We start from the raw sequence: 13,252 nt of genomic DNA, 5'->3' as shown, positions 1-13,252 counted from the left end.
TCTCGTCCTGTTTGTGTAGCTTATTAAAAGCTCTCACTAAATCCGATTTTCGGGCCAATAAACGATGATTTGTCATTGGGCAAAAACTATTCGCATCGGAAATTAGTTAGCTTTTGATTGCTGGCAATGAAATGTCTAAAAATAGTTATACTTAAAAGTAGATAGGTTAGTAATTTGGTAATGGTTTTTATAATTAACCTAAGATATATTGAAATTAATAAAAAGAAATTTTTTTTACCCCGTAGATTAACACGAATTAAAGTTAAATAGCTCTATTACAACTTCGTATTACCATAGCCTTAATACCATATACATAAATCCTCCAGTTTGCATTTCCAAACAACCTCTCCAAGTGTACATCATCAACACCATTGACAGATGTTGCACAACTAATGACCTCTTTTAAGGTGTTTCAATTAGCTGGCGCTGCGGCCGTAAACCAAATCCCCAAACAATGTGAAATCATAAAGCAAATATTATGCTAATCAATCCATCAATATTTAAGCACTCCCCTTGGGGCATTTATGTTTGTAGCCTCTCCGTTTCATCGGCAGCCAGCAGCCAGCTGCCAGCTAATTAAATTGAATTATTATTGCATTTAATTATCGGCCATGCCCGGCATTCTATGGCCACATAAAATGTCAACTGCATTAGCATCATCATTATCGGCCATCGACAACAGGCAACACTTTCAGCCACATTATCCCATTCCCGAGTCCCAGACTCTTTGATCTCTGCCTGCATCGACGTTGCGCTTGTTAAATTCAATACAGGCGAGCATAATTTTTATTTTTATTTTTATTTATTTTTTTCATCCATTCGTTCGACTGAGGAGGGGAGGACGACGGGATGTGTCTTTCTGCTTTTATATTTTCGTTTTTAATTACTTTTGCGCTATTTTTAAGCTGTCTGCGGCGGTCGGGCAACATTCGAAACCAGGTCCCAAGTAATGACAGAGCGGGGACAAAGTGGCAGCGAAACCAGTCCCCAGACCGTTGCATCTTTACTAGGTGTTAATTTATTTTTAAGTTTTATTATTTATCAGTGCCATGCGATCGCTGGGGCAGCCGTCTCCATCAAAGAGCAGCAAACGAAATGTACTGGCGTAAGTGGATCGCTCGGGTTCTCTGGGATCCACGAGGATTTCCAGCGCCAGCTCAACTGAATCACTGGGAAAAAAATAAAAGAGGAATTGAGTACGTATGTATTTCAGGTATTTGATGTATATTTTTTTTCGAAAGGTTATGTTATTAAGGAATGAAGTCTAATAGAATAATCTTCATTGAACTCGCGTACCTTCAAGCGAAAAAAAACACATGGTATGCTTAGTTTAAAAACCTGTTTTACTAATTTCAAGAAATATCTTTTAGTTACCATCCTAATTTTGCACCCTTAATTCTTACTTATTTTCTGTTCAGTTTCTTATCTCTTTCGCTCCTCAAACACCCAATCAGTTATAATGCCCCCAACTCGGGCCCTTCCATCATCGGAACGCTGACGTTTCTATTGCATGCCACATCCATGTGCCATGTGCCACAACCCGCCTTATCCCCATTCAGGTTCTCCATTGCCTGGACTGCCCGCACTCTCGCATGCAATTAATATCGTTTTTATGTCCTAATGACATTCGCTGCGCTGCATTTAGTGTGCGTTTCGTTTGGAGACGAGGGAAAAGGGATCGCGGGTCCCCCGAAAAATCATCATCGCTCAAAACGGCGTGTCGGGCACGAATCTTTCAAGTTGTAAAAACGCCATTAAATTGGCAGCGAAGTGCATGCCAGCCATCCGCGATGATGGCGATCACTCAGAAGAGGAGCAGCCGGGGTCTCTTGGCCATAAACAACTTGCTGCGACGGGCTGAAATGCGTAGGGCTCGCCGCCAGTTGGCCCATTAAAAGGGGTCCGACCTCGGCCACTTTTAATTTACTTTATTGACTTTAATTAATTTGTATGTTTTTATATTTCGAATTTAGTCAAAAATTTCTCGAGCCCTCACATTTTCGCTTTTTTGTTGTAAATATCATAAATATTTCGATGCCGCCCATAAAATGTTTTTGTGGAAAAGTAATAAAGCTAAGAGTGTATAAATAAGTGGGGTAGAAAGCGATGGTGGGTGTATTCCATGCTGTGGCCGTGCTACTGTTCCAGCCACGATTGGAATCTTAATGGTCAATAAAGGCTAATTAAATGTTTTTAATACACTTTGGGTCTCGGTAGGGATCGCCTCGAAAGGGCTGCATTCGAATGCTCGAATGATCGATCAAAACACTGGAAACTGTTGCATAAATCAACACGCAGAGATTATCCGTAAGATACAAGATAGCATATGTGTGGGCGCCCCGGCAATTGACTCACGCACACCACCAAAGCTATTTTAATTGTCTGCAGTTCAAATTGGGGAGCCACTCCACACTCCACACTCCACATCCAAATTCACATCCATATTCACATCTACATCGCAGGGTTCGTCGTTGACAGAAGCCCGAAATTGCTACACGTTCCAAAAACCAAAGTATAAACTGAATTGAGTTTTGATTTGCATATCAAAAGATATTAAATCTCAATTTGTGATGTGCTGAAACCTTATATGGGGGTAATGGCTATTAAATAGGATATAAGTTTAAAAGCTTTTCACGAATAAATCTCGCTTGGTTATTAAAATGGTATCTTTTCCACAGAGATTACTTTAATTTGTATAATGATGATTAAATTATTATACTATCCGCGGAAAAATCTATATTAAGTTGTGACTAGTTTCATAAGAAGAATAAAATAATTATTTCTTAGTTATTTTTTAAAAATGTAATAAAACTCAATATAGGTGCAATGGTTTCCTCTAACATAAAATGTAATTTTTTTTTTTAATTTTTGATTAGTTACTTTTTTATTTTCAGTGTTTGTGCTGGCCCCTCCTTCTTCCCCCCAGAATCCCTTCGCTTTTTCCCAGCTGCAGCTTCGCACCGCCTGCATCTCTTTAGCATCGACATCCGAAACGACGACGGCGTTCTGTGTTGACTTCTTGGCTGCCGTTTGAGTGCTGCTCTCTGTCTGGGCTCCACTTGGTTTCCTTTTGCCGAGTTTTCCCCCCGGCTTTTCCACACATCCCCTTCCCTTCCTTTCCCTCTTTGGACGGCACTCGCTCTGCTGGCTCTTCGTCAAACACAACAAATCGTTTTCATTGCCGGGCAAAAGCATTTTCAAAATTGATGCGGTGTCTGCGTTTAGGTGGAAAATTGAATTTTCATTTTCATTTCGCTCTGGCCCCGTCGTCTGTCGTAATGCTCGATGTTGATGCTTGGGGTGTGTTAACTTAAATTTGATGAGGTTGAGGTATTTAAATAAATTGTTGCATGCGTTCTGTTTGACATTTTGTTATTTTCGCCGTTGATTGGTGGAGTTGGCCGCCCCGGGGAAAATGTCACCCGCAGTCATCCGATCATTTTGGGGCTGTGCTGTCTCTATAAGTAAGTGGTCTCAGTTTTGTGCACCTGACTGGGAATTACCAAGGCGGCAGGCTGTAGACAAATCTTTCCTCTGAGCGTTAGCCAGTCTGTTTAAATATAGCATTGTTTTATTTAATTTATCAAGGAAATATCATTTGAATTTTAGACAGTATTGCACTTTGCTAAAACACAAGAAATACCATAGAAAGATATAGTAACATACAAAATTACAATCTTCTGCATTATTTTTCTGAATTTTATTATTGCACAATTAGTTTATTTTTCGATGATTTTCTTACATAGTATTGTATTGTATTGTATTTCATTGCAAGCGAAATAATTATTTAGTGTTCTTTGTAGTTATAGTATTCCATTCTAAATTTAAATGTGACTATTGTCTTCTGCCGAATAAGAAACCTCACATGCGCTGCATATTCACCTGTTTCAACGGGAAAACGATCTCGCAGTTGATCAAAATCGAGTTCAAAATTGTCGAAAAGTACTAAGTCATTTGCCTGTAATTTATATGGTTAAGAAGAGGGATTGATTTTTGGTTATCACTTACCTTAAAAGGACATGTATAGTTTTTTGCAAAGTGAGGTCTTGCGTAAGCATAAAAAATATCCATAACTACATTTTTCTTGCTGCCAAGAAAATCACACAAGTTCGTAGACACATTGTACAAAAAGGGTTTCCATCCGTTGGCTTTTTTGAAAAACTCAAGGCGGAGCTATAAATATTTTATAATTTATTTTGGTCAAAATAAATAGGCTAATAACTTACGGTTGCTTTGCTGACGTCATGTTTTATTTTAAAGTGAATGCTGGCCGAGTTTCTGTACCGATTGATGGCTTTAAGTTTACATAACTCAACTTCTATATAATCGGGGTCCCCTACACTGCATTCTATGCTTTTAAACTTGCTTTCAACAAGGGAATTCAAAGCTAACAGAGCAAAGAGAACGACAACCAGCATTGTTCTTGGCTACTTTAAAACTAATTTGGATGTAATGGAAAGACATGACATTATGTACAAAAATTGATCAATTATAATATTAAAATTTTAAAAAAGTATGACGATCGCACCTTTCACGTGCAAAAAGTAAAATCAAATTTGCTAACTGATCCGTAAAATGTAGCATAATGTTATGGTAATACAATAATATAATAAACTATAGGTAGGCCTAGCCATTAACCCAAAAACAAACATTTACCTTTCCATGCTGATCTCAACCGTAAATTAGATTTATCATCAGTAATTCTAACGTGTTTACATTTCAATTTAAGCAAGGTTTTATTGAAACTTTTGACTTTAATTAGTTGTGCGTTTAAGTTTTTACCTCAGACGATTAGTTTTCCGATAAGCTTTTATGTGTATCAAAAAAACACAAACTTACAGCGGAAAGGGTGTTGATTACATCCAGCCTTAAACTGCCCATTAACCCGTTGATAAATCTTAAATCAATTACAGGAAGCCAAAGCAGCTTCAAACTTGGCTAAGTTGTCTAAACTGGCAGACAAGAGCCCATCAGTCGCGATTCACGAGGCTCAATCAGAAGGCCAGACATTCCTAATTGCGGATGGGCAGCGGGGGCGATGGCGATGGCGAGGGAAGGGGATTTCTCATTAGGTTATCTACGCCCATGGCTGAGGGGGCTGTAAATGGAGTCATCAGCAGTCGATAAACGTTATCGGATCATCACATTTATATTGCTGCTGATTAATGAAAGGCCAACGCGAACGCAGTCGCGACTTTTAAAACGTCAACTGCCGTCGGCTGTCGTTCATTTAATTGCTGCCTCTCCACGACAAAGCAGTAAATAAGTCAAAGAAGCGGGAATAAGAGAGAGAGTCTGGACCGTCAGGAGCAGCCTGGCTCCACCCCTTTTCCCTCCCCCTTTTCCCTCCCCCTTTTCACTCCCTTTCCCCCTTTGAGCTCATGTTGCTGTTGCCGCCGGGTTGCGATGTTGCCGCTGCTCCTGTTGCTCCCGCCTCATTGTCTCTGTGCGCACTGCCTGTCGGCACTTAAACGACTGGCTGCAACATTCTTTGCTGACAACGCAGTAATTAAAATTCAATTGCAATTAAAAGTACGCACGCAAAACGGGCGACGACAAACAAAACGCTGGTCAGGGGGTCGAGGAAGCCGTTCAGGGGAGAAGGCGCTAGCCAAGGAACAAAAGTAAGATCAAGTAACTGGACTGACGATCAAGGAACCAAACAGAAAATACCCTGTACTTCTTCAAGAAATACTTTTTTAAATTTTGTTCATGGGAAACCTAGAAAAAATCTGACATGAGCAGGGGTTAAAAATTGGACCATCACCGATTTAAAAATTTTTAAAACAGTTTGATCAGGAATTTCATCACACATGTTTACAGGTATGTCACTTTGAGATCGGATAAAATTGGTCCGAGTTATGGCTCCTGGAAGTATTAGCACATGGGTCTGTTTTTGCCATTCATGAAAAATCCAGAAAAATCTGACATGAGCAGGGGTCAAAAATTGGACCATCACCGATTTGAAAAATTCCAACGGGTATTGTTCAGGAATTCCATCACAAATTTAAAAAGGTATGCCACTTTAAGATCGGATAAAAATTGTTCGAGTTATGGCTTTTGGAAGTCCAGATTTGGGTCTCCTTTCTCCTTTCTCCGATAACAGATAAAAAATTGATCTTCACGAATTGAAAAATTTTAACGCAGTGCCTTTTATTTATGCATAATAAATTCACTGTTAGATAGTTATCTGCTGTATTACTTTTTTTTGTAAGCAGAGTAGTCCCTTAGTTTTCTTTGTAATTATTATATTCCACTCTAAATTTGAAGGTGACTACAGTCTTCTGCCGAACAAGAAAACTGACGTGTGCAGCATAGTCGCCCGTGTCGATGGGAAAACGATTTCTCAGGTGATCAATGTCGAATTCAAAATTGTCAAATAGTATTTGGTCATTTGCCTGAAATTTTTATGGTAACTAATAGTGCTTGAAAAAAATCTTTCACTTACTTTAAAAGGACACGTATAGTTTTTGGCAAAGTGAGGTTTCGCGTAAGCATAAAAAATACACATAATTACATTATGCTTGTTGTTGAGAAAATCGCACAAATTCATAGAAACGTTGTACAAAAAGGGTTTCCATCCGCTGGCTCTTTTAAAAAGCTGAAACTGGATCTGTAAATGTATACGTTTTTATTGATTTACTTTGGGCAACATAAATTATAAACTTACTGTTGCTTTTTTGACTTCTTGTTTTATTTTTAAGTGAATATTAACCGAGTTTCTGTATCGATTGATGGCCTTAAGTTTGCATAACTCAACATCTAAGTAATCATGGTCGTTTAAACTGCATTCTATGCTCTTGAACTTGGACTCAACTTTAAGGGATTTCACAACAAACAGAGCAAACAAAATAAAAACCAGCATGATTCTCTGGCAGTTACCTAAAAACTAATTTTGACTAATGGGAATAACATGACATTATGAACAAAACGATATCACTACAATTGATCAGTTATAATACTTAAACGATACAACAATTACTAACTAGTGACGATACCACATTCAATGCTCAAATTTTGTGACGAAAACTTTTATAAATCTGACCAAAAAAAATTATTTTTCCTATGATGAAAAATTTAACTCCATTTTGTTTTAAAATTTCATTATAAACCTTTCGAATTGTGGCACATGTAGATCGGGATAAAACTGTTGGAGTGATTGGTTGTAAAAATTTAGTTTTAGGAAAACTGATATTCCCTCGAATTCAAGGAGCAATGGGTATGGAAATTTGTCGCACCGCCAACTTTTTGCCCCTTGGACCCTCGCCGCCGCCTAAGACAATTGTCGATTGCCTCCACTGGTGGCCTGGATTGCCTGCCCTGTCATCGTCTTTTGCCGCATCTCTGGTCCTCCGGACTCAGTTCTTCGTTCTCCGTTCTGTGTCCTCCGTCCTCATTGCCAATCCTCCAGTCTGGCGGATCCAGTTTCGCATTTGCAATTCGCATCTCGCCTTTTCCGCGGGCGCATTCTTGCGTAGGCGTTTGACGTGCCGCTGATTAGCCGGCAGTTCTCGCAGTTCTCAGCATTCGGCGTTTTGGGGCGGGAAATTCGCTGCCACATGCGGACACTCGAGACCCGGGCTCCAAACACTTTTAGGGCGAAATTAGCGAGCCAAACAAACATTAGCTGGCCCAGTCTGGGAATACGATGGGCAAAGTGTAGCAAAGTGCCTTGCGATTTCGCGTTTTAATTGCCGCTGCCTCTGTTGCCTTTTCTCCAGTTTTTTTTTTTTTTTTTTTTGCCTCTGTCGCAAGCAATGTTCGTGGAAATAAAAAGAATTTGTATTTTTTTTCACCCTGCTGATTGCATGTCAAGAATAAAGGCGAAAATGAATGCAAATATAATTTTTAATTAATTAAAGCAAAAAGATATCGCTCACATTTGGTTGGAGTTCTTGGGAATTAAGCGTTCACTTTGAACTGTCAGCGAATTATTTACAAAATGCAAAATTAAAGGGAAATTGCAAACAATTATATAGCTACTCGGTTTTATGGCAAAAATCAATTGAGGGGATGTCATTTTGTGTTTATTTATCGCAAATTGTAATTGCAATATGTTAAATATTTCACAAAGAATTCGAGGCAACATGGAATTGGAAATCAGTTCATGGCAAAAGTGTCGCGAATACGCAGCCTGCCGCTGCTATTTATGATAATTGTTTTTCGGTTCATTAATTTATTGTGGGCACTGTTTGGCATGCGATCAACAGAGAACTCCTCCGCGGAGGGGAATCCGGCAGCCAATGCAGATAATTAATTACAGGCTGCGTTTAAATACAATTTCTGCTTTATTATTTGCACATTTTAATGTGCCGCGTGCACAAGGAGAAAAATGGATGGTTTTGGTTATTGGGTTTGTGTTTAAAAACGCTTGATATGGAAGAAAACAGAAATAAAAAAAACCTTACATTTTAACATTTAAGGTAAATTATCATTTTTAATATTTAAATCTTAAGATTTAACATTTCATTTGGATGATTAATGTTTGGAATGGCTTTCTAAGTAAGTAAGCAAATGAAGTAACTAATAAATTTAATTGTTAAATAAAGTCTATCTGCTACAATTTCAGAGATTTTATTTATTTTTTCTCTGTGCACCCAGTTCATGATCTGGGCTACAGTCCCGCATAATTGTCACGCCGCATTTGTGAAATAATTCTTAAATAATTTCATCAATTACGTCGCCCAGCTGCACAGTGTCGGTTGCTTTGGCTGCCTTTGCTGTTTGTTTTTTTTTCTGCTCTGTTATTTTCTCCTTTTTTTTCAGCTGCTCCTGCCTTGGTTGCCATTTCAATTATGTTGATATTTATTTTCATATTTAATTTAACACGGGCGGCGGTAGAAGGAGCGCTAGAGAGAAGGAGTGGAAAGTGCGGAAAGAAACGGCAGCAGCGGCAGCAGCAGCAGCATTTGGAAAATCCATTTTACAGTAAAAACCGCATGCATTATTTAATTTTTAAGTGAAATCAATTACAAGCTCGTTGGCTATGTAGCCTGTGGGGCGAAGGGGGCGTGGCGGGTCGGCTGAGGGGGCGGGGTGTCTGGTCTGGGCAGGGCTTTTGATGTTAAATGCCAGCCGCCGCCGACGGTGCCATCGATGTTGTTTCTGCATTGCGTGTGTGTATGTGCGAGTGTGCGTGCGTGTGTGTGGGGGCGACGGAAGTGCGCATAAATGCAATTGCAGTCGAATAAATAAATAAAAATATTTTGTGCCATTAAATTTCAATTAATAACAAGGCAAACACACACACGTGCGGCGCATCAGTTGACAGCGACTCTTTCGGGCTGCAATATTAATACATTTTGGCAGCGGTGCGTGCACGGCGCGCTGATTGGCAAGCCCATGAAATTAAGTCACAAATTAATTAATTAATGCAATCAATACGTTGGACATTTGCATTGCCTCCTTGGTTGCTGGTGATTCGCTGCTGGGGCTGCAATCGATGTCACTGCATGTGGGCAACATTGTAATATGCAATTTGCAATTACAATTATGCCTTGCCTGACTGCAAATGCCGCTGCGAGTGCAACTGCTACCAGCAGTAGTTTCTTGCACTCTAAATATAGTCTCAACTGGGCCATTAAGGTCGCAAGTATTACACTGGAAAATATTTTGAGTAACAAGAAAAGAATACTTAAAGGGGTATGCACCTCATAATATAAATAAATATTCTAAATGCAATAAGAAGCTATTAAATATTTTATGCTGGATAACCTTTAACCTTGTCATGTTATTAACCTAAAAAATCGTTCTTTTCAAGAATTTCTTGATTGTTTTTGAGTTGAATTGAAAGGTTATTCAAAGTATTATCCATAATTGCCGTAACTATCATATTTGCAAGTGCACAAATTGCCTTCGCCCAAGTCTGGAGCCTCTCTCACACAATCGAACGCCCCAACAGGAGTCCAGCACGCCATGGCGAACATAATTTTTTAATGGACTTTTAATGTCTGTCGCTTGTGCGGGGGGATTTTCACTGGAGGAGAGTTTGTGTATGTGAGCGCCTTCCTTTCGTAATGTTTTTTCGGGGTCAGCTTTTGGGGCTGCCTGGGCACAATTAGCGACATTTTGTGCCCGACATGTGTAAACCGGCGCGAGAGGTGGGCTTTCCCGGCTATTTTAGTGTGCTGTCAGTTTATTAGTCAACGCCTCGCTTGTGCGCCAGTCAATTAGAGAGAAACAAGGCTTCGATGTTATTAAACGGCCAGTAGTTGGTATTATCATAGCCACGGCTAATGGGTTCAACCAAAAACGGGTTTCTGTAGATCAATGCTTAAATCAAGTGAGATTTTGCATAGCTGGTCGTTTTATAAATTAAATTCAACTTCGCAGAAACTGAAAAAGTGGTGTTTAATACTCATCTACTTTATAATTTATTTCTGAACTCAAAAAATAACTTAAAAAACTTACACAATTTTGAAAATCCAAAAGTCTACTAGCGCCACCTACACGGTCAACGATTTAAAGCGCCACCTACATGACAGCGCATTCCCTCAAGCGCCATCTATATTTAATAACTGAATCGGTTAAAGAATTAGTTTCGAAAAGATTTCGGTAGGGGCGCTACCAGATTAAATAAACCAAAACTTAAAAAAACAGTTGATATTTTTCAAATATTCCGCTACAAAATCCGCCTATTTAAAAACCCGAAAATAATACAAAATATTTGGTTTATGTTTTTCGCATTTCCATAATATGTACTTTTATTGCGTTTTCCTTTATAACGGGATATTGTATTTATAGACACATATAAAACTATAGTACATAGTATCGTGTATATAGTTATGTATATTGATCGGTGATCTTAGGGCACATCCATAAACTAATGATAGTGATAATAACTCCGATTTTACACCGCACAAGGTTTACAATCATACATTTTTAAGGGATCAAAAGACACATTTTCAGGTAATTTTGTGTCGATCGATCAATATCTGAAGCCAAATGAATCGTTAACTTCCGACAAAACTATTGAGTGGCAAAGTGGCCTTGATGGTTGAGTGTATTTGGGGTTAGTACTTTAACTTAAGTTTAAAGAATTTGACTAGTTGAATTTGCTTTACACATTTTAAGGTTTGCTTTTTGCTGTTTTCTGTTTTTCCCAAATATATATAGTATTCCTTTTAACATATTGCCCAGACTACAAACTAATTAACATTAAAGACATTTGGAGTGCCGTAAACGTAGATCTAAACTTTAGCAAGTGAAAACGTTTAAGATATACTTTGTGATATTTACGTGTGTTGAGTATTTTGGATGTTAGATTTCAATTGTAGTAGAAGTATGCGTATAAATTAGGACCACGTATAAATATAATACAGTAAACTAAATCGTTAAGACTAAGTCGAGAACTAAATTAAGAAACCTACTAAGTGTATGTACAAGAATATATTCTCTCTCTGGTCAAGCTCATAATTGTGGTCCTTGGGTTCTGTTGGATTTTCTGCGTAATCGTTGGGTTTTTTCGAAGTTGGGGAGCCATTATCTTCCTCCTCAGCTATCAAATATTTACGTATAAATGCGTCAGTTTTGCGACAGACAACGAATACAGCGAACATCCATCAAATTGGGTCGTTATCTTCTATATATATTGATCATTTAGACCTTGCTTTCGGGTCCATCGGCCACGTGTTTGAAGGCCAATCGAATGCGGGACAAGTAGTGAGAGCAAATGTGTCCGTAGTTCTTGTTGTACCACTCGGGTGTTTTGCCCCTAAAAATAGGCAATTATTTGGTTATTGGATATGTTATATTATATTAAATTCAAATATAGAACTCACTTCACATCCACTCTGGCCAGATGCATTACCCTCGATTTACCGCTGCCACAGGGTTCAATGAGATACCTCGAGGCTAAAACCACGCCCCTTACCGCCCCGAAAAGAGGCTTGGCCTTGGCATGATCTATGGAGGTTTCCACTATAACGCAGGCACCGCGCGGCAAGTCCGTTTGCCAGGAACTGAAACATAAGATTATAATAAAATTTGATAAATGAATTAATTAGTTAAATTAGTTATTTTTACCGCAATACACAAAAGTCCGTAATCAGTTGTCCATCCACCGCATACTGATAAATCTCCGTGCGTTCGTCTAGTTTCTTGACCGTCTGGAACTCCAGTAAATTTGCATCCCAGGAAGCCCGCTGCTTGATCACGTATTCAAGGACCTCTCTTGGGGGTCCTTCAACTTCTGTTGCGCATCGCCAAAGTCTGAGGGGATGGCCATCACCCACCTTCTTGTAGGCAATGTCCACATTGTTGTCGTTCAGCGAGTTTATGCTAAACCAACCGCGGGTTCTGTAAATATATAAAAAATACGTAAATAAAAATATATAAATAACTATAATCATTAAAATATAAAAATCATTAAGATATAGTCAACATGTTTCTATTGTGTTAAGAATTTCTTTCTCATTGAAAACATTGATTCAAAATCTTTTCTCATGAATTTGAACAAGTAAAGCGTTTAATTTTCAATGAATTGCTTTTAAAATAAAGTTTCTGGCGAATCTTTAATTTGTAGTGTAAATATTTTTACAGAATTTTTTTTAGTTATTTAAAAATCAGTAAAGTTTGGATTTTTTTTTAAATCATACTCACTTTTCTCTGCCCTCCTTGATGGTGGCACTGGTGCACTCGTAGAGGTATCCCCTCCAGTTGTGGAACTGCATTCCCTCGCCGAGAGCCTCCAGAGGAAGTGGCTTGGACTCCTCCATGTAGCTGAAATTGCACTTGCCCAGCTTCTCCTTCGAGGCCGTGTAGATCTGCTTGTAGTGCTCGATCATGAAGGAGAGGCACTCGTGGGAGGCCTTCGCCTCGGCCAGCTCCTTCATGTCCGGCATTCCGGATCCCTTGCCCTTGCGACGCGGCGATGCGGAAACGGAGGCGGAACCCGTGGAAATCGAGGAGTGGAATATCGATTGGGCCAGGCACACGCCCAGATTGTTGCTGGTCATCTGGTTCTGTTGCGAATTGGCGGCCACAATGGTGAGGAATTCGAGCAGCACGTACAGGATTTCCCGGTTTTCATCGGGCAGCAGGAGCACGGCACATTGAACGGCATCCAAACGGACTTCAGCAGGGAGATCTGAGGTTTAAAAATATAGGATTTTAATATAGAAAAGGTGTATGTATTAAAAGTGATTGGGATAAGGTCAGAAAAGATGATTTTAAAGTATTTAATTGGTACATTTTTTTTAAAGGATTCTTAGAGGTTTCTGTTGGTTACTCTTTCATATTTTTAATGATTTTA

At 39.0% G+C, this 13,252-nt stretch overlaps 1 protein-coding gene across 9 annotated transcripts in view; it reads right to left on the bottom strand.

The window, feature by feature from the left end:
• Positions 1-10,670: 10,670 nt before the first annotated feature.
• LOC108091947 (stAR-related lipid transfer protein 13) overlaps positions 10,671-13,252 on the bottom strand; it is a 95,001-nt gene continuing 92,419 nt past the window's right edge. For all 9 annotated transcript variants that reach the window (XM_017191337.2, XM_017191341.2, XM_017191336.2 and 6 more), the window contains 4 exons: positions 12,601-13,087; positions 12,025-12,297; positions 11,781-11,960; positions 10,671-11,713 (listed from right to left, as the gene is read on the bottom strand). In XM_017191337.2, the coding sequence (XP_017046826.1) occupies positions 11,599-11,713; positions 11,781-11,960; positions 12,025-12,297; positions 12,601-13,087 (1,055 nt within the window). In that variant the 3' untranslated portion in view covers positions 10,671-11,598. The remainder of the gene's footprint in view (positions 11,714-11,780; positions 11,961-12,024; positions 12,298-12,600; positions 13,088-13,252) is intronic.

Source organism: Drosophila ficusphila, unplaced genomic scaffold, assembly GCF_018152265.1.
Source record: "Drosophila ficusphila isolate 14025-0441.05 unplaced genomic scaffold, ASM1815226v1 contig_791, whole genome shotgun sequence".
Lineage (NCBI taxonomy): Eukaryota > Metazoa > Arthropoda > Insecta > Diptera > Drosophilidae > Drosophila > Drosophila ficusphila.
Note: the sequence above shows the minus strand (reverse complement) of the source record. Positions and strands in the feature narration are given on the sequence as shown.